At 53.8% G+C, this 26,240-nt stretch overlaps 8 protein-coding genes across 8 annotated transcripts; 5 read left to right on the top strand and 3 right to left on the bottom strand.

Moving 5' to 3' along the window:
• Positions 1 to 318: 318 nt before the first annotated feature.
• On the bottom strand, positions 319 to 2,415 carry Triagg1_4286 (uncharacterized protein; the record flags this gene model as incomplete). The annotated part of the gene is made up of 5 exons (XM_062898672.1): positions 319 to 1,775; positions 1,859 to 1,966; positions 2,031 to 2,038; positions 2,105 to 2,202; positions 2,266 to 2,415. The coding sequence occupies 5 exons, from the start codon at positions 2,413 to 2,415 to the stop codon at positions 319 to 321; spliced, it is 1,821 nt and encodes a 606-aa protein (XP_062756793.1).
• Positions 2,416 to 3,711: 1,296 nt separating this feature from the next.
• Positions 3,712 to 4,644, bottom strand: Triagg1_4285 (uncharacterized protein; the record flags this gene model as incomplete). Its single annotated transcript, XM_062898671.1, has 2 exons — positions 3,712 to 4,464; positions 4,528 to 4,644. 2 exons carry the CDS (start codon positions 4,642 to 4,644, stop codon positions 3,712 to 3,714), a joined length of 870 nt encoding a protein of 289 aa, XP_062756792.1.
• Positions 4,645 to 8,859: 4,215 nt separating this feature from the next.
• Positions 8,860 to 11,221, top strand: Triagg1_4284 (uncharacterized protein; the record flags this gene model as incomplete). The annotated part of the gene is made up of 5 exons (XM_062898670.1): positions 8,860 to 9,211; positions 9,565 to 10,136; positions 10,189 to 10,241; positions 10,329 to 10,404; positions 10,547 to 11,221. 5 exons carry the CDS (start codon positions 8,860 to 8,862, stop codon positions 11,219 to 11,221), a joined length of 1,728 nt encoding a protein of 575 aa, XP_062756791.1.
• A 1,506-nt stretch (positions 11,222 to 12,727) lies between these two features.
• Triagg1_4283 (uncharacterized protein) lies at positions 12,728 to 14,222 on the top strand (the record flags this gene model as incomplete). The annotated part of the gene is made up of 6 exons (XM_062898669.1): positions 12,728 to 12,801; positions 13,209 to 13,701; positions 13,812 to 13,892; positions 13,950 to 14,033; positions 14,092 to 14,125; positions 14,194 to 14,222. The coding sequence occupies 6 exons, from the start codon at positions 12,728 to 12,730 to the stop codon at positions 14,220 to 14,222; spliced, it is 795 nt and encodes a 264-aa protein (XP_062756790.1).
• A 2,209-nt stretch (positions 14,223 to 16,431) lies between these two features.
• Positions 16,432 to 18,524, top strand: Triagg1_4282 (uncharacterized protein; the record flags this gene model as incomplete). The annotated part of the gene is made up of 5 exons (XM_062898668.1): positions 16,432 to 16,752; positions 16,815 to 17,302; positions 17,360 to 17,736; positions 17,803 to 18,187; positions 18,248 to 18,524. The coding sequence occupies 5 exons, from the start codon at positions 16,432 to 16,434 to the stop codon at positions 18,522 to 18,524; spliced, it is 1,848 nt and encodes a 615-aa protein (XP_062756789.1).
• A 1,866-nt stretch (positions 18,525 to 20,390) lies between these two features.
• Positions 20,391 to 21,982, top strand: Triagg1_4281 (CAZyme family GH16; the record flags this gene model as incomplete). The annotated part of the gene is made up of 3 exons (XM_062898667.1): positions 20,391 to 20,499; positions 20,577 to 21,017; positions 21,099 to 21,982. 3 exons carry the CDS (start codon positions 20,391 to 20,393, stop codon positions 21,980 to 21,982), a joined length of 1,434 nt encoding a protein of 477 aa, XP_062756788.1.
• A 1,006-nt stretch (positions 21,983 to 22,988) lies between these two features.
• Positions 22,989 to 24,080, top strand: Triagg1_4280 (uncharacterized protein; the record flags this gene model as incomplete). The annotated part of the gene is made up of 1 exon (XM_062898666.1): positions 22,989 to 24,080. The coding sequence occupies one exon, from the start codon at positions 22,989 to 22,991 to the stop codon at positions 24,078 to 24,080; it is 1,092 nt and encodes a 363-aa protein (XP_062756787.1).
• Positions 24,081 to 24,183: 103 nt separating this feature from the next.
• On the bottom strand, positions 24,184 to 26,187 carry Triagg1_4279 (uncharacterized protein; the record flags this gene model as incomplete). The annotated part of the gene is made up of 3 exons (XM_062898665.1): positions 24,184 to 24,638; positions 24,704 to 25,609; positions 25,677 to 26,187. The coding sequence occupies 3 exons, from the start codon at positions 26,185 to 26,187 to the stop codon at positions 24,184 to 24,186; spliced, it is 1,872 nt and encodes a 623-aa protein (XP_062756786.1).
• Positions 26,188 to 26,240: the final 53 nt, after the last annotated feature.

Here is a 26,240-nt window from a genome sequence, read left to right as displayed (position 1 = left end):
AATGGTACAAGGGGTCGAAATAAGCCGTGAGAGCTTGTTCCATGAAGGGTCACTGATGCAGATGCATGGCAAGATGAATGTTCAGGTGTGTTGATCGGGGTATTGCATGGTTATATAGCGGATTGGCTTGTTTGATGCTGCTTCCTGATAATAGCATCCCTTCCTTCATCACGATCCTCATCCTGGATAAACAACGACAAGAGGAACTCATCATCATCCTGCTTGAATATACATCGTACATGCCAGTGAGGCAGAGCGCATTTTTACGATTCATCATTGTATTTCATTCCATCATGAGAACCCCGACCGACAATATCTTCACCATCCGTCCGTCACAGCTCCGTGGCTCGCATCTCCCACCAACCGCGCATATTTCGCCAACGTTCCCCTCTTGACCGGCGGCTCCGGCGGCGTCCACCGCTTCCTCCTCTCCTCCATCTCCTCATCCGAAATCGCAACATCGATTCTATTAGTCACAGCGTCAATCGTCACTTCGTCGCCATCCTTGACCAGCGCAATCGGCCCTCCCACCGCCGCCTCGGGAACGACGTGGCCCACGATGAAGCCGTGAGAAGCACCGCTATACCGCCCGTCCGTCACGAGCGCCACGTTGCTCAGTCCCGCGCCCATGATGATGGCCGACGCGCGCAGCTGCTCCGGCATGCCCGGCCCGCCCTTGGGCCCTTCGTACCGCACAATCAGCACCAGGTTGCCGTCCTCGCGACGGATCTCGCCCGCCAGCAGGGCGGCGTTGAGCTCGTGCTCCTTGTTGAAGACGCGGGCTCTCCCGGTGAACGAGAGGCCCTCCTTGCCGGTGATTTTGGCGACGGCGCCGCCGGGGGCAAAGTTGCCCTTGAGGATGCGGATGTGGCCGCTGGACTTGATGGGGTCTTCTAGGGGGCGGATGATTTTCTGGCCGGGGTCGAGGGAGGGCCAGTCGGCGACGTTGTCGGCGAGCGTCTTGCCCGTGACGGTCATGACGGACCCGTCGATGAGGCCCGCCGCGATGAGCATCTTGAGCACTGAAGGCGTGCCGCCGACCTGGTACAGGTCCTCCATGAGATACTTTCCACTCGGCGCGATGTCGGCCAGGAACGGCGTGCGGTCGCTCGTGCGCTGGACGTCGTCAATGGTCAGGGGCACGTCGGCGCTGTTGGCCATGGCGAGGAAGTGCAGCACGCCGTTTGTCGAGCCGCCCAGGATCATGGTCAACACGAGGGCGTTTTCAAAGGCCGCGCGCGTCATGAGGTCGCGGGGGCGAATGTCCCTTTCCATGGTGATCTTGATGACCTCTGCGGCACGCTCGCACTCTCTCGACTTTTCTGGCGAAACGGCGGGATACGAGGACGAGCCGGGAAGCGTCAGGCCCATGGCTTCGATGGCAGTGGCCATGGTGTTGGCGGTGTACATGCCGCCGCAGGCTCCAGCTCCAGGACAGGCGTGACGCTCGATGTCGTCCATGACGTCGGAGCTGCTGCGTCCAGGGGCATCGGGGTTGGTCTTGGCCTTGAGTGAGCCGTAGGCATAAGCACCGGAAGCCTCGTAGCAGCTCGAGATGTTGATCTGTCTCTCCAGCAGGTTGGAGTGGCCCTTGCGGATGGTTCCGCCGTAGATCATGATGAACGGCCTGTTATGGCGGGCGGCGGCCATGACCACGCCGGGCATGTTCTTGTCACATCCCGGGATCGAGATATTCGCGTCGTGGTGCTGGGCACAGGTAACAGATTCGATGGAGTCGGCGATGATCTCGCGGGACTGAAGGGAGAATCGCATGCCTAAAGCAGATGGAGTACAATCCAAGGTGTTAGAGCTGTGTATCTATCTTTCAGGTCCAAGATGGTGGTGGTGAGAAACCAACCGTCGCCGCCCATGGTGATGGCGTCAGAAACACCAATGGTGTTGAATTGCCAGCCGAGCATGCCCTGCTTGTCGACGGCTCGCTTGACGATTTGGCCAAACTCGAGCACTGCGGGTTACGTATAAGTTGGACTGTTTCGTCTTTTGGCGCGGTCGATGGTCTCGTCACTTACAGTGTGTGCTATAACAACCTCGTTAGTTCTGGTAATCCCAATAGGCTTTCCATGGGAGATGCCTTGCAACATACTTGCATGGATTTCCCTCCCACCAAACACTCGCAATGCCCACCTGTGGCGCATTCTTCATCTTCTCTCTGTCCGGCACTCCAGCACCGTACAACATGGCCTAGACGTAGCCCACATCAGCCCAAGCCCCCATCCCCATTCAGGAATATCGATGTGTCTGTACCTGAGCTCCAGGATAGTCATGATCCTTGGTAATCTTTCGCGACCAGCGATTCAACGCACCTCCCGGAGGAAGACACGGGAACTGGAGGTAGTCCGCAGAGGACTTTGGGTCGAATGCCGGCTCGGCACTGCCAGAATCTTGTGACGCCATTGTGTTCAGTTGCTATAGTTGTTCGTTAATCGTTAATAGCACTCTCATACAGGCTTCCACTGGGGGGAAAAGAGAGTCAAACGGGAGCTTTGCTTTTGTATGAAACGCCTTTGGAGGGGAAAGCAACAGCTCACTTTCTCCCCCCCACACTGATGAAGCTCGATGCTTGGCATCCATTGAGCAGTCCCCAGTAGCTTCGGCTCATCGTGGAGCGATTCCGGAGAGGAACCAGACTAAGCAAGCTTGTTTGCCCCTCATCTCCATCAAGCTTTCGAGCAGCACGTTGGTGAAGGTGTAACAAGCTTCATATACGGAATACAAGTAGACAAAGCAAAGAGAGACGCAACCACTCACCAATTCAACTCTCAACTCACAGCTTAAACATTCATCTATACACTTTCAAAAACAGAAAAGAAAAAAAAGACAAAAAGAAACCATCCAACTCCTCCATCTCCATCTCCAGCTTTCCCGTCTCCACTCCCCCCCTCCGCAACCCCCTCCGTCATCGTTGCCCAATTCTCAACTCTACCGTTGTTAGCATCAAGTTATTTTTCAAACTCAGCCTAATATGCCCATCCTAATTTATTCTCCTCGGCGGACCCCTTTTTGCGGGGAGCTTCCGAGCGTCGAATCGCGTCGCAGGCTTTACTCACCCACTGTTTGTCTGTTTACGTACGCAGACTGTCGTACCTGTTCAAGCCATTTTATTGGAACGGGTACTTGTTCTGCCGATGGATGGGGTTTATACGAGGTCGCCAAGATTGATAGAGCATTCACAATTGATCAGACTATTTCGTTCAGTTTTTTAAGCTTAACAATGGAGAGTGCTCGAGTCAGTTGAGCGTTTTCAATTCAGGCTGATAACTAAATGGTAACTTTTTTCCAAATGCGCTATTGGCATCCACGGATCCCTATTATATCCTCCTCAAACCTTCACCGTCACCTCAAACTCTCCATCGTTTCAGTCAACGCAAACCAAACGAACCCCAGAGAAGAGAAGAAGAAAAACATGGGGCACATCCTGCAAGATTACAAAACATATGCCCTGTTTCAGAAAAACGCCCCCTGAACAAAACTCCAATCCCATCATCTCCAAACTAAAGAGAAGGGTATTGAAAAAAAGAAAAAAGGTTTGAAAATAAAAAAGGGCAAATTTCGGTCTGTTCCACACCGAAATCCGCTACATTCCTATGCCAAGGAAAAAATAATATAGCCAAACACCAAACATATTCCCCAATAAAAACAAGTCTACAAAAGAAAAGAAAAATGGTATATTTTCAAGTGTTTTCCTGTTTTTTACCATTGACCAGGAGGAGTAGCAGGAGCATTAGTCCCCAGAATAGACGCAATACTCGTCCTGTCCGCGCTGCTGTCCCTTCTCAGCTCGACTTTGGGGCTCGTCGCAGGCGTGGGAGGCATAGCAGGCTGTGCTCGCTGGTTGAGCTTCCACGCCGTCTCCAACATGTCGGGCGACGCGTTGAGGCCGTAATCTCTAGCCACCGCGTCCCAGAACGTGGCTCGGTGGGTGTTGTATATGGCGTGAAGACGGGAGACGTCCACACGCGCCGGAGGCTGCGTCGCGGTGGACGGCAGAGAGAAGCCTCCGTGCATCTCATGGTGTTGAGTGGCATGAGGGTGAGGTTCCATATAGACCAGATCCTCGCGGTATCGAGGTACAGACTGTGAATTTGGATCGGGCATGGCTGCAGGCTTGGGCAGGATGATGGGCAGTGTGGGAAACGCCCAGTTGTCGACGATGCTGGGGAGCTGGACTGAACCGCCCGACGACGTCGAGCTGTAGCTCTCGTTCCTCCTGTGCATCGAGACGTGCTCGGTCGGCAGCTGTGAAGCCGGAGGGAGAACTTGGGGAGCAGCCAAAAGGGGGCCTTGGATAGTCATCTCAGGACAAGACTCCGAGATGGACTCCTTTCGTCGACCGGTGGTGATCTGATGATAGTGCAGCCGACACGCAAGCTCCGTCTTGTTAAGATGGACGGCAATCTGCTTGTAAGGCACCTTTTGAAGGCGAGTCTCAACGAGGTAATGCTCCTAGTAAAGTCTCCATGTTAGTCTCATCTCATCACCCAACCTCCCTCACCATCCTTGACCTACCTCAGCCTCGCTCCATGCACGTCCTCCGCCAGTGTGGGTTGTCTTCCGATTCTTGGTTACACCCTGTCCCATCCGTTGGGCGGTACCGCTCTTTGTGATATAACCCGGTCCCGTCATTATGTATATCGGTGTGTGATGCGATGTGATGTTCTCTAGGTATCTGTCTTTTTGTATTATGTCCACGCTGCTTATTAAGGCCGCTTCGGTAAACCAGGCCAATTGTTTCTTGTTGAATGATACGCTCGAATAAATTGATTCCGCTATGCAAAGATGATGGGTTGTAGGATATGAGTAAGAGTATGAGCGTCGCCAAACCAGTTGGGGGGACAAGGTGAGTCAAGTGAACCAGCCACAAGAGGAAGAAACAAAAAAAACAGGATTATTAAAATAAGAAGGAGACGAAGAAGAAGAAGAAGAAAACCGGGGTTGCAAAAACACGACGATCCAAAACGAGGAAAGACAACAGGATTAACACTCCAGAATAAAAAGAAAACAAAAAAAGTCCAGAGGTGAAGGTGGCCAGACGCATGGGCAGTGAGCAAGTATTAAAACATGCTCATCTCACTCATACTAAACCTGCGCACGACGGGCTGCATCTAGCAATGACCAGGTTAGCCTTCTTTGTGTCCCCACGAAACCTGCGATATCCATTATCTGGGCGCGCCAGGGGGGGGAGAGGGAGGAGGAGGGGAGGGGGGACCCCTGGCCCGGCTTCTGTGAGATCGCAAACCTGTGACACTTTCGTAACAAGATGTCGACATAAGCATAACGTTCTGGCCCTCTTGTTTCTGAAGCGGCCCCGTCAGGACGGCACCAAGAAACACATTTCAAACATTTATGCGGTCTCGTCTAGTGCGGTTTTGCTTGTTTGAGACCATTCATCTTGACCGATTTTGTGTGGGGTGGCGGCCTGTCGATGCCCTCGTAGGGATACAGGATGCTGCGGTTATGCGGAAATAAAGTGAACTGACAGCTTGGCTTCATTGCCGAGTCGACAGGCCACGTCATTTTCTTTCAATTGTTTTCTTTTTCTCTCGTCTTTTCTTCTTTTCAATTCTTTGGATTTCCATCTCGGTGGAGGCATGAAAAAGTTAAGACGCCTCTGATATCTGTACAAACTTCAAGATGCCCTCGTGCCTCGCCTCAAACCCTACCAATCTCTACAACTCCATCCACATAAACTCAACTTGCTCGCCCCCAATGGCCGCTCCCGAGCCAATCACACAACAGCAGTTATCTCGTTCTCCGCATCGCAAGCGATCCATGATGCAAGGAGCAGAGGCCTCGCCGTTTGAAGCCTGTTTCCATTCTTGAAACAAGGAGGCTGTTGTTCTCGTCCAGCTAAGCGACGCCCAAGCAACAAGTCACCCGGGGCCGGCCCCTTGCCCCGGCTTCCTTCTCCAGCGGCTTTTTTTATGGGTATTTTGAAAAAAAAGAATTAGAAAAATTAACAAAAGGCGGATAAAATTCTCCGGTCTGAATTTGGGATTATGGATCCTATAGAGGCAGTTCGCCATGTTGCGCAACATTCAAATTGAGAAAATAGCGGAAGCCGCAGTGTAAGTGGCTTGCTTGTTGACAGAGGCATCACATATCGCACTCAATCCGACTCAACTCAACCCAAACTCGTAAAACACAACACAGCCTTCAGCAAAAAAGACGAAACGAAACGAACAAATACGGAGCTCTCTCAGGTCCTTCGGATGTCGTCCTGTTCCGGTAGCCGCCATGCCTCAGATGGGCGGCCGGGCATCATGCAGCCGCGTTTCAACCCTGCGCTTCGAAACACGCTAGAGGCGACTGGCGAAACCCTCGCATGAAGAGCGCCTCTCTTTTTTTTCATTTTCGTTTCACGCCACTCGTCTATGTGTGTGTATGTGTTGTGTTGTTTCTTCTCCCATCTTTTGAGGCGCATGATATTGTGAGGCGAGAGAGGAAAAGGACAAAAAAAAAAGTCAAAAGATGGGCCGGAAAACAAGGTTGGAAACACACCCGGGACCAGCCACTCAGACGGAGTGCCATCGTCCCGGCGCAGGAGTGACGATACGGTGGCAAGGGCTTGTGTGTGTTCTGTTGTGTGTCTGAGGCGACAGAAACACCAAAGATAGTGGCTGTATCCTCCATTGCTGATATCTCACATGCAAGTTATCAATCAAAACACACATCCGGCGGGTGGGCGTCGAGCCGTGGTCTCCGAGGCACAGCCCATGCTCGACTAATATATCGTATGTATGTACGTGTAGCCGATGCTTGTATGCATGTACGGATCATCAAGGCATATCAATGCAGCGTTTCCAAGTTTTTTTTGCCTCGTCTCTCTCTCTGTCTGTCTGTCTGGGTGTCCCGCCTGTTCCTCATCTCGCGAGACCTGCTTCCCGCCAATGGCCAGACAAAAATGCAGCCCAACGGCGGGCACAGTTGGGAGACGCTCATTTCGATTTTCATGGCAATCTCTCTCAGGCGCCCTCCCTAGGGATTCTCCGGTTGGCTGGCCGAAGCATTTTTGCCCAGGAATCGTATGACATGCCGTTCGATCGGCAAAAAAAAAGAAATATTGGGAGTTGAAATTTATTTTTTTCCTCCGCTTGGGTTATGATAAGGAATTGCCAGACAATGTCCAACCACATAGTTACCCATAGCTTTCCTTTTCGCCTCCTTTTGATTCTTTTTGATTCTCGTCTTTTCCATTTCATCATTGACCGGATGGCGCATCAATTTGGCCTAAATCGCATCGCAACTCTAGATTTGCATGTGGACATTCAAGAAAGGCTCCATCTCACAAAGACATTCACTCTCCATTCGATTCTACGCCACTTCCCCGATAACGATGGCATCGTCCAGGACTCGCACAAGTAACAAACAAAAGTACAATCGGATCAGATAGAGACATGCCGACGAGGTATTTCGAGTAGTTAATAGGGGCTCGCATTTGTTTGTAGGCCGCCCGTGAACTGGCGACATGTCCCTATCGCTTCACCCTCAATGTGATATATCACACAGCTCGCCTGCCGTCATTTTAGCCTCTTGCCGCCTAATGGCAGCTCCTATGCTCACATTTCGATTTGATTTGACGTGCGACGATGTGAGCGTCTGCATGTCTTTCATTAAATGTCCATTGCCGGGTAATTGCAAGTGTGCTTTTCTAGCAATTTGGCACCCGGGCGTCAACACATTCCTCTCCTCGGTACAGCGGGAATGACTCGGTGACGGTGGCTGTGCGATTCCTCTCACCTCCGGATAGGGTAGAGAGTAGATGGATTGCATCAGTGAGCCGCCTCGTCATCTCATCCCTTGCCTTGTGCATACGCGTGCGTGCCTTAATGTAGAGCTCGAGCAGCAAGATGAGCGCTGAAAAGCTCCCAATTCCCGTGGCCGGCTTACCCTGCACTGCACTGGGCACCGAGGACGAAGAGAAAACGGGCAGCTCGTATCCATCCTCGAGCATCTGTTGGGTCTATCTCGCAATCCTATGTTGCCCGTAACGGCAGCTGAGGCGAATTGGCCGGGTAAATTGAACCCCCCAACGATTGATAGGCATCCAGCAGCCTACAGATAGATGATGCTTGTATGTACCTTGTGTATGAGCAATAGTAAGCTTGAAGTGGTGTTTGAAAAGATGAAATGCGATGGCACACACCGCCCACCCCTGGGCAGATGTCGCATTTACACTGTACAGCAGCGTCTCTGGCAATAAAGCGGAGGTTGGGGAGCGAGATCATCTCAGCACGTCTCTGTTCTGCAGGTTATCAAGCAAAGCTGCTGGTTGAGTGGTACAAAGGTCCGACTCCATCGCGAGTTTCTCTCCATCCGCAGTATAACGAGAGCTTCCGTCGTTCGAAAAGACTAGAGCGAATCGGATTATATTCCAATGCAACAGTGGCCACATTAACTGCCAAAAGATGGCATCCTCCACAGGTACAATGTTCACAAGTCACCCAGGCCTTCAAAGAGGTCCCAGACGCTGGATCTGGACAAGCCATGTAATGTACAGTACAGTACAAGGTGGAGCCGCGATGCGATGCGGCCCTAGCCTCGAAGCTCAGCAAAGGTATCGAGTACTTGGCGGCGAGGTATGCGATGGACTTGCACAGAGGGTATGTACGAGTACATACATGATGCTTGCACTTGTGCCATGGCATGGCGATTTGCAGTTCGCGCGAGGGAGGTTGCAGGGGGGGGAGGATGGAGGTTCTGGAAGGACGGGAGCACAAGGTGCATGATGTTCTGGTTGATGTGGTTGCTGTTGCTGTTTTGCTGTGCTGTGCTGTTGCGTGCTGTTGCGTGCTGTTGCTGTGCTGTGCTGTGATGTGATTTGGTGCGACTGAACTGACGATGCCGGCCATATACCACGGGGCTGGGCATCGAGAAGAAGGCAGACAGACGGTGCTCGATAAGGCTGGCCTGTCCCGTCTCATTCACTCTCCTCTCTCTGTTCCCGTCTTCTCCCCTCCCGGGTTCCCCCAGAGGACGAGGCCGGCCGTGGCGTATCACCAGCCAGCCAGCGCTGCTCGCTCGACGCTTGTTGACGCACGGCATGGCATTTCACGCATGGCCAGGCTCTCTCAGGCCGCCATGAAGCACACACTTGTCATGTCCATCCCCGCTTTTCCCGGGCCTGTCCAAGATGAGATTCGTGTCATTCGACAGGGAGTGCCTTGGCCGCCTAAGCGAGCGGTGGGAATTAGTAGGCAATAATATCTACCTACTGTGACTGTGGCTGTAAGTAGGTAGATGCGAAATTAACCTCCACAGAGGGAGAGAGAGAGAGAGAGAGATGGACAAAAAGATTGGCGTCGACGATCCCCGCGGCATGTTGCGTCATCCGATAGAAGAAACGCGAGCAAGAAAAAAAAAAGAAGCTCGACAGAAGAAGCAGATGAAAGGGAGTGCGATTGTCGTGCCTGTCCATCGCTGCCGAATACGAAAGCCGTGATCAGCGTTGGGCTGAGTCTGTCCTTGGGCCACTTTTGCCTGGTGACAGCAGATACCGTAACTTTTCATTTGCTCTCTCGGGGCGCCAATTGAACTTGCTCAAAGGGCGCAAAGACTGTCTGTCCGCACTGCACTGCACTGCACTGCAGCGAGGACGGTCCGGAGTCGTGATGGATCGCTGCGCTGCTACTGCGCTGCTACTGCAAGGCAATCAATTGGTGCTACCGCCAGCGAAACGACGAGACCCGGAGGCGATGCGCGATTGCGATGCGATCCAATGCGATTTGATGCGATGCGATACGATGCGCTACTCTGGTGGCAGGTACCGCATACCTGCTGCACCCGCCCGCCTTGCGAGCTTGTGCTCCCGGGCCTGTGCCGCTTGTACCTCCAGACTCGTACCCCCGTTGCACTCAAACCCTCACGAACGCCTCCGGCTCGCGCAAGTACCTGTACGTACTCGTACCTGTACTCGCGCTGCTGGCCCGCTGATTGGCCCGCCGCCCAAGGCACGGCGAAATGAGTGGCTGGTGCAGGAAGGCGCGCGGGCAATCGGAAGGCCAACGCGAGGCGGATGGCGGCCGCTGATTGGCTGCAGCCGGAGCCCCAGCAGTTCCCAGCCGGGTGTCTCTGGCTTCATTTCTGTTTTATCGGAAGCTGCTCACCAGCGGCACGAAGTACGTACAGTACATACAGTACGTACATGGACTAATGCAAGTGCTGTATCAGTACAAGTACCAGTACCGGCAACAGTACCAGTCCTCGTCCCAGCACCAGCATCGGTACGCGACTTGAGCCCGGGCTCCGTCTCTTATAATGCCTGTATCTCTCAATACCAATACCGATATTCTCGTACGTCAACGATACAGGGGCCTACGGAGCAGAGCCCCCGCGTCGTCCGTCCGTCTGTCTGTCTGTCTCTGCGGAAGGCACGGTAACGGCATGGTAGGTACTGTACCGTACGAGCTGCCTGAAGGATCCATACGAGTACCTTAGGTGGGAAGAACCGGCAGGGCAAAAGGTTCATGTCCTGTCCTTGTGTGCGTTGCGTGGACACGCCTGAGGTAGTGGTACTAAGCACCGCTAGCGCTGGCCCGTGCGCCGCTCAACCTGCTGCGGACTCCCGTTACGCACGGTGCGACGACGCTCGACACTCGAAACCGGACACTATGCGCTGTGCGACACCACGGCATGCAGCGCACAGTGCGGCGATGCGTCACGAACCGGCCCCTCGCACGGCCACGCCCCTCTGCGCCCCCGGCCCCGATGGCGCCACTCGAATTGGTGTATCAGTACCCCGCCCCAGCCTCACACTTTGCCTGCGCCAAAAGTATCGGATCCAAAGCATCATCACACGCCCCCCCTCTGGCTGCTGCGCCCCACCTCTTCCTGCCGCCAAGCTTTTCCCGTGCCCTCGTCACTGATCCTGGCCGCTTGCCTCCCTCCCACTTGTCCAGTCCAGGTCGCGCAACTTCTCTCTCCCCTTCCCCCCTTCCCCCCCAAAAAAGAGACCCAGCACCAGGCAGGCCAAAACATCTACTTCGTCCCCCAGAAAAAAAAAACCCAACCGAGTTACTTGGGCTCCAAGTACCATCATCACTCTTCCACCCCCGAAAGCGCCTGGCGACTCGACCTGGCCATTTCCATCGCACGCTTCTGCAACGGTGCTCCACTGGCACTTCAGCTTTCAGCTTCAAACCGTCCTGCAGAGGCCCGACCATCGCATCGCAGCGCATCGCCTCGCATCGTGTGCCCCGAGTGACGAGTAACGAGTACGTGCCGTGCTCAAACTGACTGACTTGCGTGCCGTCCGTCTTCTCGCGCCCCTAGCAGAGGGAAAAAAAAAAAAAAAAAAAAAAAAAACAACTGCGCCGAACACGCTACTGCTACTGCTACTCCAACTCAACTCATCCAATCCGGTACACGCTACCATCTGGCCTCACCTCACCTCACTCAACCCGCTTCAACCACTCGCAGCTCACCCTGGCCGATCCGCGTCCCTTCAGACTCTCCGGAGTACCGACCAGTACCACTGCATCCGTCGGCCTGCGCCAACCAGCTCTCGTACGTGCTTTCTTGCTTCATGCTTCATGCTTCTGCTTCCGCTTTGCTGCGCTCTGCTCCCTCTCATTTGTCCGTTCTCTCTCGACTTGCTTGACTCAGTCGGGCCAAGCAAACCAACACGGCTGAGCCTTACTTGTCAGCACTGCAACTCCCTCACCCACTCAAAACCTCGCTCGTCTGTTATTGCCAACCCAATTAATCCCTCTTGCTCTCAATTCGCCGTCTGCACCCGTCACAATAGTAACCCAAGCCCACCGTCGCCTCGGCTTCGGATCTGCCCCCCCCCCCTAGCCAACGACTTTTCTCTCCCCACCACCAACTTACCACTGTTTTACACAATCCCATCAGTCCACCAACCCGCGCGCGTCAAGTCTCGGCTTGGCTAGTTTTTTTTTTCTTTGTATCTTTTTTTCCCTTACCCTCACCTCTTATTAGGAGGCTCTTCAACCACACCCCCAAAAAGAACCCACGGCCTTTTCGGTGCCACTGCGGTTGCAAGTACTTGTTGATCCAAGTGGTCTTGCACTACTTTGCCGAATTGTGCAACCTGACCCTTTCGGCCCCCAGCTTGGCTCCTTTGGTTGTTTGACCAAGGAAAAAAAAGCCGAGCCAGACTTGTTCCAGTCGGATGCGCTTTAGGCAACATTGACCTACATTGATTGCCTCGCCCGTAAGGACATTCTCTTCCTCTCCCCCCCTTGCTCCCTCTCGCCGGGCGTCCTCACCTTGTGCCTTCGCAACGTCAATCCGTGGTAGCCAAGTTGTCGACGACACTCGTCGGGGATGCTCGTGTGTTCCCATTGTTGATGCTCCTGCGCCGTACTCGAGCTTCAAGCTGCGTCGCGTCGTTCCGTTGCAGCCATTGTTGGGACCTTGGCCTTACGCGTGCGCTGCGCGTAAGCTCTCTTTGAGCAAACAACCCCTCTCTTTTTGATTTCCCCCCCTTCTATTTTTCTTGTTTTTTTTTTTCTGTTTTTCTCTCTCTCTCCCTGGTTCCTTTGCAGTTGCTGTGCTGCAAGTCGACAGCCTTGCCGGCTTTTGGACGCGCCGCGTGCAACTGGGGCTTGAAGAGAAAGAAAGAAAAACGCGCGGTTCCTCTCTTGCTGCATCTTGAAATTCTTCCTTGATTCTGTCGACAAGCTTGTTATAAAAAAAAAGAGACGAAATCGTTACTGACCTTATTCGCGTGCGCTATCATCAGATCATGCAGCAGTGGCAAGTCGGCCCCGTGCCGGACTACGTCTACTCCAACTCCCCCCACCCGTCCAACGACATGCAGTAAGTACTCGATCTCCTTGTTCCTGGTACATCGTCTTTCCGCCATCTACACCAGGGCCCTCTGTTGTCCGTCACATTGTGCCTCCATCAACCATCAGCCATGTATTCAATGTATATCGTTTGAACTTTCTTTTTTACCCGCTTCTTATTTTTACACCTCTACCCCGTCATGGCATCACCGGCTGGGAGACAAACGAACGCTGTATCACCGTCTGCCTCCTGTCGATACCTTCTATAACTTCGCCCGCTGTGCCTGGCGAAACCATGGCCCTCTCTCCCTCTCCCCGCTTCCCACCCCCGGCCCCATCTAGAGGGAGCCCTTTCCTATACCATGCATAGTTCCATGCCATGCCATGATGATTCCCCTCCCCCGCCAACGAGTCTGCTAACCGGGGTGCCTCGAACAGTAACCATCCTTACCCGGCCGATATGGCTCGTCGCAACGAGCGCATGGAGTTTCCCTACGGCGCTCAGCCTAACATGGCGGCCCAGCAGCAACACCACCCAGCTCCAGTCCAGCCGCCCATGAGCGTATCGCAACAGCCGCCGAATGGCCCTCCGTCCCAGCAGCAGACGCCGACTCAGCCCGCGGCCCAGCCGCCCAACGCTCGCTCACGGAAGCGGCCGGCCCAAAACGCGGCGCCCTCACCCGCCACGGCCGCCGCTCCACCTCCCGTTGCCGCCGCCCAGGGTCAGCCTCCTGCGCCAACGCCTCCCGCTCCCCAGGCTGCTCCTCCTTCCCAGGCCCAGCCCGCGGCCAACGACGACGCAAACTCGGCCAACGCCGCCTCGGGCCCTCCCACCAAGAAGAGCAGGACCAACACGCCTTGGACTCCCCAAGAAGAGCTGCGGTTGAAGCAGATGCGAGATGCCGGAAACAGCTGGGCTGAGATTGCCAAGGTATGTTCTTGACGACAACGGAGGCAAACGTCCCCTTTGTAATTTCATGTCTTGCCATTGTTTTTGACTTCACTTAAAGAGGGGGGAAAGCTAATTGGAGATCCACACAGACCTTCCCTACAAGGACAGAAGGATCCGTTAAGAAGCACTGGTACAAGGATATGCACTACGCTGAGTTTGCCGAAGATGAAGTAAGTGGACCACTCATTCCCAATGTCGATGCCTCATTGATTGATCAGTCTGTTCAGAGTCAGGCGCTGTTGAACGCCATCAAAGAATACGAGAACAACAAGTGGAAAGTCATTGGCCAGAAAGTCGGGAAGCCAGCAAAGGTATGGCAGCCTCCCCTACTCTCCCCTCCCTTTTGAATCATACGCTAACTTGGTACAGGCCTGTGAACAATATGCCAAGGAGCATTTTCCAGGTATGCTTACAGTCTTTGGCCGGTAGGGGTTAACCGCAACGATCGAGGTCCCGCTAACTCGTATACAGATCTCTTTGGCAACCCCAAGGGGAGATGAACTCGACGTGATTGCTCGCCCGCGCCCCGGCCTGATGAATGCTCCTGATCGGACCGCTCGACGACTGTAATTCTTGTACCCAGATGCCGTCTTGTTTTCTTGTTGGGATTCAGGTCTCGGGATCGCCGTGGAGAGGAATAGGACCAGCTGCCTTTGTTTATCTATTTCGGTCTTTTTTTATTGCCGCAAGGTTTTCCAGTTTAATAACTCCAGATGCAGATCTCTGAAGAAAAAGCAGGAACAGTAAGGAGTACGGCCAGGGTTTCCGCTACTTCGCTAATTGGCAAAACTTGGCTTTTGTCATGACTTCTTCTTTTGTCTTTTTTGCCCTTCTCCCCCCGACCTTATTAGTCTCCCGTTCTTCCCTTCTTTTTCTTTTGCCGGTCTTAGAGAGAGAGATGTGTGTACGTCGTTCTTCGTTCGTTGGGTGGGAAATGAATCACTGGACGGTCTTTGTTGGCGTTGGCGGCGGATTGTAGTCCTCTTGGTCTTGCCTGTGCTCGTTTGAGAGGACTCGAACCGTGGCCTGCCACCATTTGACTAATTGCCCTTGTTTTTTTATCTCTTTGTTTTTTCCCTTTTGTGTTTTCTGCTCTCTACTTTCAACGATACCTACGGGGATGGTCGAGAGAAGAGCCTCGGTGGGTTGGGTGTTCTTGCGGACTTACTGGGAGAGGCCACGGAGTCAACGATGATGGGGTTCCTGAGGCTCAGTCTGTCCTGGAGGCGTGGAACTGCTGGAGGATTTCAACTGCTCTCAGCCTAGAGCTGGGGATGCAAAGACTGTCGCCGATACGAGGCATAGCTATACCCGAATAACACAATTTCCCCCCTTCCCCCGCTTTCCCTCTCTCCATCTCTACTTTTTTGTACCAAGTATCTATTTTAATATGAAATGCACCGGTTTGGCGGCTGGAAAACGATGTCTTACAACGGGTGATGATTTGCGTAGAGGAGATGAGGGAGCTTTAGTACACGCTATAGTACAAGTACTCGATACCTCTGATGGAGGAGCTGCGAGGTGTAGCAGGGGGCCCATCTTGACGGTACAGCTACTTCGTGCTAGAGGCTAGAGGAGACACCTGCTGGAAGTACAGTGTTAGTGGCCTCGCTTGTCCCAGTTTGGCGATGCAGGTTTGTGTACTTGATGGGAAAAAGAATGGAATCCATCCATCTGTTTAGTCTGGCTGGTTTGCATCCGTAGTTGCAGGGCCGGTACCCCGGAGCTGGGTACCGGGTAGTGCGGCGCCACCGGTGCTGGCATGGCATTGTTCCCTCGATGTATCATGACCAAGCCAGGTACATGTACAGCCAAGGTATCTGTCAAGACGGGGGATGGAATGCTACGTCGACCCAATGGGAGGGGAGGCGGTGTGAAGAACGACGGGAGTGAATAAAACTTGCACATTGTGCAATGCAAATACGTGCAATTAGGTACGCTGCTGCACATATCGAGGCGGCGGACAGGACAGGACAGGACAGGACAGTTACTGTTACACCGTCATGTCAGTGTCCTCACCGTCTTTGCTCGGAGGCGGAAGAATGTGTGTGTGTGTGTGTGTGTACAAGTACCGTACGACTGAGATTGCGCCGCGAAGGGGGTTACAACTCACAGACAACTTGGATGCAAGAAACGAACCGGCCCTTGGAGGCGTTTCAGATCCCATCGGACATCTCAATGGCCGGCCCTTGCCGCTTCAGCCCTACGGACCCCCAGATGGAGATGCAAGTCAACCTGGTTCGATGTATGGATACTTGGGGAGGCTTGAAGGGAGCGAACGAGCAAACTCGGGCGAGGTATCGTGTACGAAGAGGGACCTGTGCGGTACGTACACGGCCGGTGCGAAGGTAAGCGCTAGCCAGCAGTCGAAAAAACGTTTCGCTGTCGAGAATTCGAGGTTCATGCGCTGGGGGCCCCACTGGCAGGTACTTTCTAGCAGGTACCTTCAGGCGCTACAGGTACTTGTGCTCGTGGCCGGGCTAAGGGGGGGCTTTTCCTGCTCCGGATGTACATGCGGTTTGTACCTAGGTAGGGGAGCTTGGGGGCGATAAGATAAGGCGTGGGAATTTTTTTCTTCTTTCTTCTGATTTTTTGGAGCGATAAGACACGATAAAGCAGCATCACTCACTGCGTTTTTGCGTCGACCATCTCGCTCGCATTCTATTCCAACACTCTCTCCATCCCATTGGACGACTTTTGAGTGCAATCATGAAGCGGAAGCTCAACGAAAACGACGTACCCACCTCGGCTGAGCCCGAAGCCGATCAACAGATGGCCAACGCCGAGACCACGACAACGACGGCGAAGGCGACACCAGAGGAAGAGGCGACGTTTGCGGACCTCGGGCTCGATGCCAGGCTGGTGCAGGCCGTTGCGCAGCAGAAATTCCTGAAGCCGACGCTGGTGCAGCGAAAGGCCATTCCGTTGGCGCTGGACGGCAAGGATGTGCTGTGCAAGGCGAAGACGGGGTCTGGCAAGACGGCGGCGTATGTGCTGCCTGTGCTGGCGGGCATTTTGAAGAAGAAAAGTGTATGTTGGCTTGCAGCCATGTTTACTATGGATCTTGAGACTGATTGCTTGGGGTTGTTTAGGTGGATTCTGCCGCTGCCACGACGGCCTTGATATTGGTTCCCACTCGAGAGCTTGCCGACCAGGTCTTCAAGTCGATTGAACTGTTTTCCGCCTTTTGCGCAAAGGACGTCCGGGCCGTCAAGCTGACGGACAAGCTCACCGACGCAGTGCAGCGGTCTCTGCTGTTGACGTGCCCGGATATCGTCATCTCCACGCCCGCACGAGCATGGCACAATGTCAATGGCAATTCGTCGGCCCTGGCTCTGGATAAGCTGTCGTATCTGGTTCTGGACGAGGCGGATCTTCTCCTGTCGTACGGATATAGCGAGGATCTTGAGAGCTTGTCGTGGTCTATTCCAAAGGGCATTCAGACCATAATGATGAGCGCCACGCTGACGACCGAGGTGGACTCTTTGAAGAAGATTTTCTACCGCGACCAGCAGCCTACGCTGCTGGACTTGGAGGAGCCGGATGCTGAGGGTGAGGGAGTTACGCAGCTGGTGACCAAGTGAGTTTTTCTGAGTTTGCTTCCTTTTGTTGAAGTTTGTGTTGACATGGGCTCTAGGTGTGGCGAGGACGAAAAGTTTCTTTTAATCTACGTCATCTTCAAGTTGCAGCTGGTCAAGGGCAAGTGCATCATTTTCGTAGCAGACATTGACCGATGCTACCGCCTGAAGCTCTATTTCGAGCAGTTTGGCATCCGAAGCTGCATCTTGAACTCGGAGCTGCCGGTGAACTCGAGAATCCACGTGGTCGAAGAGTTCAACCGCAACGTCTATGACATCATCATCGCCTCTGACGAAAAGGAGGTTCTTGGCAACGAAGAGAAGGCCGAGGAGGAGCAGGAGGAGGAAGAAAACGAGGGCGAGTCAAAAGAGGAGTCTCGGCCCAAGAAGAAGCGGAAGGCTGCCAAGGGAGACGTGGAATATGGCGTGTCTCGAGGTATGGACGCTCTCAAATCTTGTTGGGGAAACTTGGGAACGTGTTTACTGATTTACTTGATTCTAGGCATTGATTTCAAAAACGTCGCCGCCGTCATCAACTTTGACCTCCCCACATCCGCGTCGTCTTACACACACAGAATAGGCCGCACGGCACGAGCTGGACGAACGGGCATGGCGCTGTCATTCGTCGTCCCCCAGGATCTCTACCGCAAACACATCCACACATCCATTGCCAGCTCGGAGAAGGACGAGAAGATTTTGGCGAGAATCACGAAGCAGCAGGCGAAGAAGGGCAAGGGGCTGAAGCCGTACAACTTCAACAAGGACCAGGTCGACGCCTTTAGGTACCGAATGAACGACGCGCTGCGTGCGGTGACCAAGGTGGCGATCCGAGAGGCGCGGACGAGAGAGCTGCGTCAGGAGCTGCTGAAGAGCGAGAAGCTCAAGAGGTATGAATGATGTCTACGCTGATTATAGATTTGATTCTCGATGCTAATTCTGCTCGGTAGATACTTTGAAGAGAACCCGTCGGAGATGAACCACCTTCGCCACGACGGCGAGTTGAGAACGGCTAGACAACAGGCTCATCTGAAGCACGTGCCGGACTATCTCCTGCCCAAGGAGGGACGGCAAGCGCTGACGGCGGGAGACGTTGGGTTTGTGCCGCTCAAGAGGTTTGATAGGCGCGCGGGCACCAAGCGGAAGGGCGGGAAGAGGAGTGCAAAGGCTGGGGTGCGCAAGGGTGATCCCTTGAAGACATTCAAGGCGAGACGGAAGACAAAGTAATGGTTGATGGAGTGGTTTTCTTTACTATTTTTACTTGTTGTTGGGGGGCGATGCTGAGGGGGTGGTTTTGTGCTGGCCGGCATTGGAGAATTAGAGAGGGGGTTTTGTCGTATAAAATAATGCATGTACTTTTTTTTTTTTGTTACTTGAGGAAAGCATAAAACGTATTGACTATTTTATTATTTTCTCATCATTGCATTATGTGATCCGCATGGCATGGGATGGTGGTTGAAGGCCCCAGGCGGTGTTTTTAAGCGATGCGGGATAGCGAGGACGGGGAACACGAGCGATGTCTGGCCGATCGCGATGATCGGGAAACATGGGGGGGCAATATGTACATAAAAGGAGGGTTTTTAGTCAAGCATGCTACTGTAATCTGCGACGGTTCATGTTTGTTTTTTCGGTAGATTGATTGTGTGAAGTTGGACGGCTAATCTAGTCTGTAGCACGAAGAAATGAACGAGGAGGGCAGCTGATGCGGAGGAATGAAGACATCTTCTTCATGCTGTGTAAGTCGCCCGCCTGTCGAATGGATCAAGTGTCTTTTTGTCTTTTTGTCCGCCCGGATATTTTTTTTGTCGGGGCCTGCAGTAGGACACTACCAGACCACTCTAGTGTCTCCTGTAAAGTTGTACTCAAGTTTAGTGAAAAAAAAAAGTCATTGACCTAAGCTTGGGAGCTCGTATTTGGGAGATGGAGATGGGAGTCCGTCCGGGTGCGGCTGGTGCTGGTGCTGGTGCTGGGGGTTTATCTTAGCTACAAGTAACATGCAAGTTATTTTTTCCTGATGAATGGACTTGTTTTTGCTAGAAGTTGATTAGCTTGAGCTTGGGATGGGGGTTCCACTCGCACCTCGTGTCTGGAGAGGATCCATTTTTGGGTTGTTTGTTTCTTTTTTTGGGATTCGGCGTCGGGGGGATTTGAATCTTGGTTTTTGAGGGGGAGAATTGGATTGAGTTGAGTTGAGTTGGCTTGAGTTGTGAGGGAAGAGCAAGAGAAGAGGAGGGCAAGTTTGTATACACGGTGGCTTCGTACGGGCACTTGGATATGCTGTACTTGAATGCTTGATGCTGGTGCTCCCGTGGCTGGAGCCCATGCCATGTGCTGATGGTTCCCCTGATGGGTGGCGTGGTGGCGTATGGGGATGGTTTGAGCGGCTGAAAAGTCAAGTAGCAGAGCAGAGCAGAGCAGAGCAGTTGAGATTGGATGATGGCGGGGTCTGAGTTGAAGAGACATCAGAGACGAGATATCAAGACGATGGAATGGATCAATGTAGACGGGACTGAGCACCTGAACAACCCGGCTTCAACACTCGCTACAGGCGATGACAGAAGGCGACCTGCCTGTTCAGGGACGGATGAGGCGCCCGTGGCCCAAGCTCTGCTAGGGGGGAAACCAGCCCGGAGCCCGACTTCCAGCGCTACAACTGCCTGCATCCTCGTACTAAAATCTCGCCCCCCAGCGCCCATCGCCAGCATCTTGCATTCCATCCTTTCCTCCTTTGCCGCTCCAAACGAACAACAAACAAAAGACTCTCGCTTCCGTTGTTTCTCGTCTTTTTTTGCGTCCCCCGAGCGGTGCGTCACTCGTTCATCGCACGCTTCAAGGGATTCGCATCCTCGGCCCTGTTTTTTCCTTCTCTCTTATAGTTTTGAGCCTCAATATTTAACTTCGGATTCGCTGTGTGTGCGCGCCGCATAAATTGAACCCCCTTCCAATCGCTCAATTTATTTCTTCTTCTCGAAATTGAACTCCCGTTACACGACGCTCGTCTCCCTTGAAAATCCCGATATCGCTTCTCGCTTCTCAAACGGTGCCGGTTTTCGTTTCGTATTTAAATTCGAAGAGACAGACAAAGAGAGAAACATGTTGCGTTCTGTTGCGATTGCTGCGCTTTTGGGCGCTGGGTCGGCTGCTGCGGCGTCGACGTGCTCCCTTACCAATAAGTGCCCTGAAGACGCGCCTTGCTGTTCCCGTATGTGCAATCATTTGCGAATTCCTTCTTCGTTCTGTGGATTTTCCGGCTGACGAAACGGTTCTTGTCGTGTCTAGAATATGGCGAGTGTGGTGTTGGCGCCTACTGCCTCGGCGGCTGCGATCCCCGAATGTCCTTTTCGCTCGACTCGTGCACGCCCGCGCCCGTGTGCAAGTCCAAGACGATGACCTTTGACAAGGACCTCAGCAGCATCGCCGACATTAGCGACTACCTCGGCGACCCGTCCACGGCCGACTGGATGGCCCAGGGAGAGCCCGCCTACTTTGACGGCAACGTGCTGCTGACCATGCCCAAGAACAGCGTCGGAACGGTGCTGGCGACGACCGAGTACATGTGGTATGGCAATGTCAAGGCCAAGTTCAAGACGAGCCGTGGCAAGGGTGTGGTGACGGCCTTTATCCTGCTGTCTGATGTCAAGGACGAGATCGATTATGAGTTTGTCGGTGTCGATCTGGGCACTGCGCAGACCAACTGGTACTTCCAGGGCATCCCCGACTGTGAGTTTTTTTTTTTTTTTTTTTTTTTCGTGTATCGTGATGATGGCCATTGAATCAGTGCTGACGATGTGCGAACGACAGACAACAACTCTGGCAACATCACCAAACTCTCCGACACCTTCAACAACTACCACACCTACGAGATCAACTGGACCCCTGATCAGATCCAGTGGCTCGTCGATGGCCAGGTCGGCCGCACTGTCAACCGCAAGGATCACTGGAACGCCACCTCCAACCAGTGGTCGTTCCCCCAGACGCCCTCCCGTGTCCAAATCTCCATCTGGCCCGGTGGTCTCGCCAGCAACGCCCAGGGAACCATTGACTGGGCCGGTGGCGAGATTGACTGGAACGCTCAAGACATCCAGAAGAACGGCTACTTCTACGCCACCTTTGAGTCCGTCACCGTCTCCTGCTACAAGGCCACTGGCGACCTCGGCAGCAACTCCGGCGTCAGCTACACCTACGACAACATCCGGGCCACCAACGACACCGTCGTCAACGGCAACAAGCGCACCAACTTGGCCACCCTGCAGGGCACCGGTCTCGACATGGATGCCGGCAAGCAAGACGATTCGTCGTCGTCGTCGTCGGCAGCGCCCTCGGGGACCGCCTCCAAGTCTGCTAGCAAGCCCCCCAAGAACACCCAGGCCTCGATCCCCGGTGGAAGCAACGGCTCTTCCGGCACCGTCCCCGGCGGCGACTCTGGCGACAAGGGAAGCTCTGGCGGATCCAGCGGTGATAGCAGCGGAGGCGGCAGTGGCGGCAGCAGCGGAGGCTCCGACGGCGGCTCCGGTGGCAGCGCCCCTGCTGATACTTCTGGCTGCTCGACTTCCAGCTTCAACCAGGACTGCGGCGACAGCAGCGACTCCAGCGGCAGCAAGAGCGGCAACAAGAACGCCGGATCAAAGACTGGCGTCAGTGCCCTGGCAATGGGCCTGGCCGGTGCTGCTCTGTGCTTGATTTGAGTCCAAGCTGGATAGTCTGATGGCTTTGACTTGGGGGTTTTTTTTGGGTTAATTTTTTTGTTGAAATTTTTGCGGGCTTCATATTGTCTCCCCCATCTTCTATACGCCTCATACGTTTGGTGTTTTTGAATGTGTTTATGCATAGTTGAGAATAGTGCCGCCCTGAACGGTTGGACAGATGTGCGAATGATAATGAATGGAAGGGGCGGGAGGCCGTAATTTGGATGTATTTAGGAGGGGTTGAGGTTGTATTTAGGGGTCAGATTTGACTGATTACTGTCTCATACTTGTGCTTGCCCATTGGTTTGTGCGCTGTGCTTGAGACGTAACATCACGTCGAGTGCTGTATTCCGCTTAGTTGTCTATTTCTAGGTGCCGTAAGAAACAATGACGCCTCTTGTTCTACTTCACACGGGATCGTGAGTTTTGACAGCATCATTGACTTTTGACTCAAGTGGCGTTTATTGACATGCAGCGTGTGGAGCGTACGTTACATGCGATTCAAACGCAGCATATCGTCTATTTCAGGAGATGCACGATACATGCAATGTTGATGCTACGTTGTCTTGGTCCATGTTAGCACAGAGATGGCAATATAAAACGAGACGAAACGCCGTGCTTCGTGACCCCCACACAGATCTATTTAATCAATCTCGCATCAAGAACATTGAAACTATCCCCGCTGTCTGTAAGGCGTACCCTGGAAAGCTTTGTCATTGCATTTTCTCTCCTTCTTTTGCTTTTTCCCTTGAGAGGTTTGCTTTCCCTTTTGTTGTGAGCTGTGCTTGTCTTGTTTGGAAGGAATTGAATCTTGTGACGGGGATCGGCGATTTATCTCACAGTCTGACCTCATTCTGATTGATTTTGTGCGAGCTTGTTCATTTTCCCCCACCTATTTCGACAAACTTCACTTTTCAAACCAACTTTCATCATTGACTCTTCTGTGTGCTATACAGCTGTTCACATATACTGCGCATAGCGAATTCCCACAAGGACTCCTACGATCATGTCTCGCCGTCTGCTTATTGCTCGCCCGGGGCACATCTACCTCGCCACTTACAACTCCGCCTCAGCAACCATCACCATCGATCTCGACGAGCCGTTTCCAGGCAATCCCTCTTGGTTCACTGCATCTCCGACAGATCCTGATTTATTATACACTTCTGATGAGAGAGGTTCGACGACTTATGCTTTTCGTCTGGATCTTGAGGCAAATACGTTGACGAAAGTCGCTCGGTCGGAAGATGGCAGCAAGGGCGTGTGTCACCTCGCTTTCAACAAAGAGGGGACGATTATGATAGGCACGTCCTGGGCCGAAGGCACAATCGACATATGGAACACGGAATCCTCAACTCCCAAACTCATCACGACGATTCAGTCGAAAGATCCCGTCGTCGACGCTGGTAGAGTCGCGCGCGCCCACGAGGCCGTGCTTGATCCCACAGGCCGCTTCTTCATCGTCAACGATCTCGGCACGGATTCGCTGCTCGTGCTCGACGCCCTGCGGCCAGACGTCCCGGTTGTGAGGCGCGCCACCGTGCCGTCCGGTTCGGGGCCGAGACACGGCGTGTTTTATCCCGCGGGGGAAGGGAAGAAGGCGACGCATTACTTTTTGCTGTGTGAGACGACGAACCGGGTTGAGGTGTTTAAGCTGAAGTACACGGAGGTGGATATCGAGGTTACGCCTGCGGGGGGCTGTTGTACGTTTGTGGACGAGGATGTGGGTGCGTTTGCTGCGGCGGGGGAGATTATGCTTTCGAAGGATGGGCATGTTTATACGTCGAATCGGTTGATGACGACGCCGACGGAGACGATTTCGCATTTTCGGGTGAAGCCTGAGGGCGATGAGGGAGAGTTGGAGTTGGAGTTGGTGGGGGAGACGTCGACGCAGGGGAAGCATCCGAGGATGTTTAGTTTGAGTAGGGATGAAAACGAGTTGTTTGTTGGGAATCAGGAGGGCGAATGGGCGGTTGTGGTGTTGAGGAGGAGAGAAGATGGGACGTTGGAGGAGAAGCCTGTTGCGGGGGTTTTGATGGAGGATATTGTGAAGGGAGGAGGAGACGAGATAGGGCCAAAGTTTGTGCTGGAGGTTGTGTAAAAGGGATTGATGGATATGTATTCATCTCTATATGAACGCTACATGCTTGTCTCAGTCTATACGATATTATACCAAGCTACTTGTCCTGAAATCAAGCCTCTCTCTAAATTAACAACACACACATCGCTGCAAACACCATGCTGATGGCGAAGCTGTGTGCACCCATCTTGCCAGCGCCGTTCTTATCATCGCTCTGTGCACTCTCCGCATCAGCACCCCCCGTAGTACTACTCTTCGGAGTGTTAGCAGCCGTAGTCGAAGCGGCCTCCGTCGAGCGCGCAACAGAAGGCGATGCCGTCGTGGAAGAAGGGGGCTGGACGGTAGTTGAAGCTGGAGCGGTTGTAGAGGAAGCCGCCTTGGAAGTGGTCTTGGAGGATGAAGACGAGGAGGAAGACGAGGAGGAAGACGAGGAGGGAGAGGAAGGCTGTTCGCTTTCGTTGGTGCTGCATGTGCCCTCGAGGTCCTGGAGGGAAGCGGTGGATGTGATGGTCTTGACGCTGGTGCCGCAGTTGGCGTAGGGGGCGAGGTGGACCATGTTGCCTGTGAGGTCGAACACGGCTGTATACATTCCGTCAGTTTGTGCATGTTGATATATGTAAAGATGGGGGCAATGTGCAACTTACCGTACGCAGATCGCAAAAAGGTATCGCCAAGCAACGCAAACTGCGTGCTCCCCATCATCCCCAGATAACAATGCGGCGGCAGCGAAGACACCGACCGGATCATCTCGCTGTACGGCACCTTGATCGTGACCCCGTCGAACGCAAAGTCAATGGTGCCGGGCTCGTTGATGAGGCCGCAGTCCACAATGGCAAATCCGCTGTCGTCAGTGCCCGTCGATCCGAGGCTGGCCGCAATCTCGTCCACCAGCGATTGCGGCAAGAGAGTCAGCGTCGAACCGCTGTCGAGGAAGACGGTCATCTCGGTGTTGGCAAAAGTCGTCGGTTTCCCCGTCGGTGGCGACAGCGAAATCGAGTTCATGTCGACCCAGTAGCGGGCAACGCCGTCAGGAGAGTCGTCCGCGGGGACAATCGGGAGATGAGCGAGCTTGCCGCTGAACTTGCCCGTGTCGACGCCGCCAAAGATGATGACGCCCTCCTCCTCGGCCTTGCTGCCCAGTGCCAAGCTAAAGGCCTTTGTCTTGGTGACGCCCTGCTTGGCCAGCTCGTCGACGAAGTTGGGATACAGCGTGTTGACGCCCTCGCCGGCGCCGATGCCGAGGATGCCCGAGAACTCGTCGACGCTGGCGTCCGCGACGCCGAACTGGACGTCCTTCATGGTGGCGGAGCCGGGCAGGGAGATGCTGTCCTGGACGTACGAGACGTTTGCGCTGCCGATGCCGTAGCGCAGCTGGGCGGCGCTGCCGGTGACGAAGGAGGTGGACGAGGATTTGGGGTCGTAGAAGCCGATGGCGCGGCAGAAGCGCTGGTCAGAGGTTTGGACGTTGGAGCAGTCCGGGTTGACCCAGAGCTCGAAGGAGCCGGTGTCGATTTGGGCGTAGACGGTCTGGGGAGGAGTTCCGATGTTGACTGTTTATATATATATATATATGTTGGCATTTATATCACGAGTAAGCTTGGGATGCTGGTTACTTACGTTGAGCGTAGTACGAGACATCGGAGCGGTTCTCGACCTGGACTTCTACGGCTCGCCTGTCCAAGGTGCCGCGGTGGGCGTGGATGATGGGCAACGTAATGGTCCCAGAGGGAATCTCCTCGACCGGCAATTTGCGCTTCCCGTTGAAGGGGAGAATGTGGAAAGGCTTGTCCTCGTCATCCTGGCTTCTCCGCTGAGGCACCGGGAGAGTGATTCTGCCATCCGCACCGTCGTCGTCCTCGAGAATCTTGCGCTTGCTGGGGTTCGGGTACGGCAGGATATGCCATGGCTTGTCCTCCTCGACGTCCCGTTTGCTTGGATAAGGGAACGGCAGGATGTGAAATGGCTTGTCCTCCTCCTCGGGCTTTACGTCCCCTCGGGCTGTTAGATGTGAGGCCGGAGGGACCGGTAGAGTGATTGTGTTGCCGACGTCTTCCGGCTCAAAGGCATGCTTTGGCCGTGCCTGAGCGAGCACGGCTAGAGAAAGGATGAGGAATGATGAAATGGCCATGATGCGTATATCAATGATTGTTGTCTTGTATAAAACGTATGTGTTTGTACTCG

The sequence above is a fragment of the Trichoderma aggressivum genome (genome assembly GCF_033847375.1).
Source record: "Trichoderma aggressivum f. europaeum strain CBS 100526 chromosome Unknown scaffold_013, whole genome shotgun sequence".
NCBI lineage: Eukaryota > Fungi > Ascomycota > Sordariomycetes > Hypocreales > Hypocreaceae > Trichoderma > Trichoderma aggressivum.
This window is presented reverse-complemented; position numbering and strand designations above follow the sequence as displayed.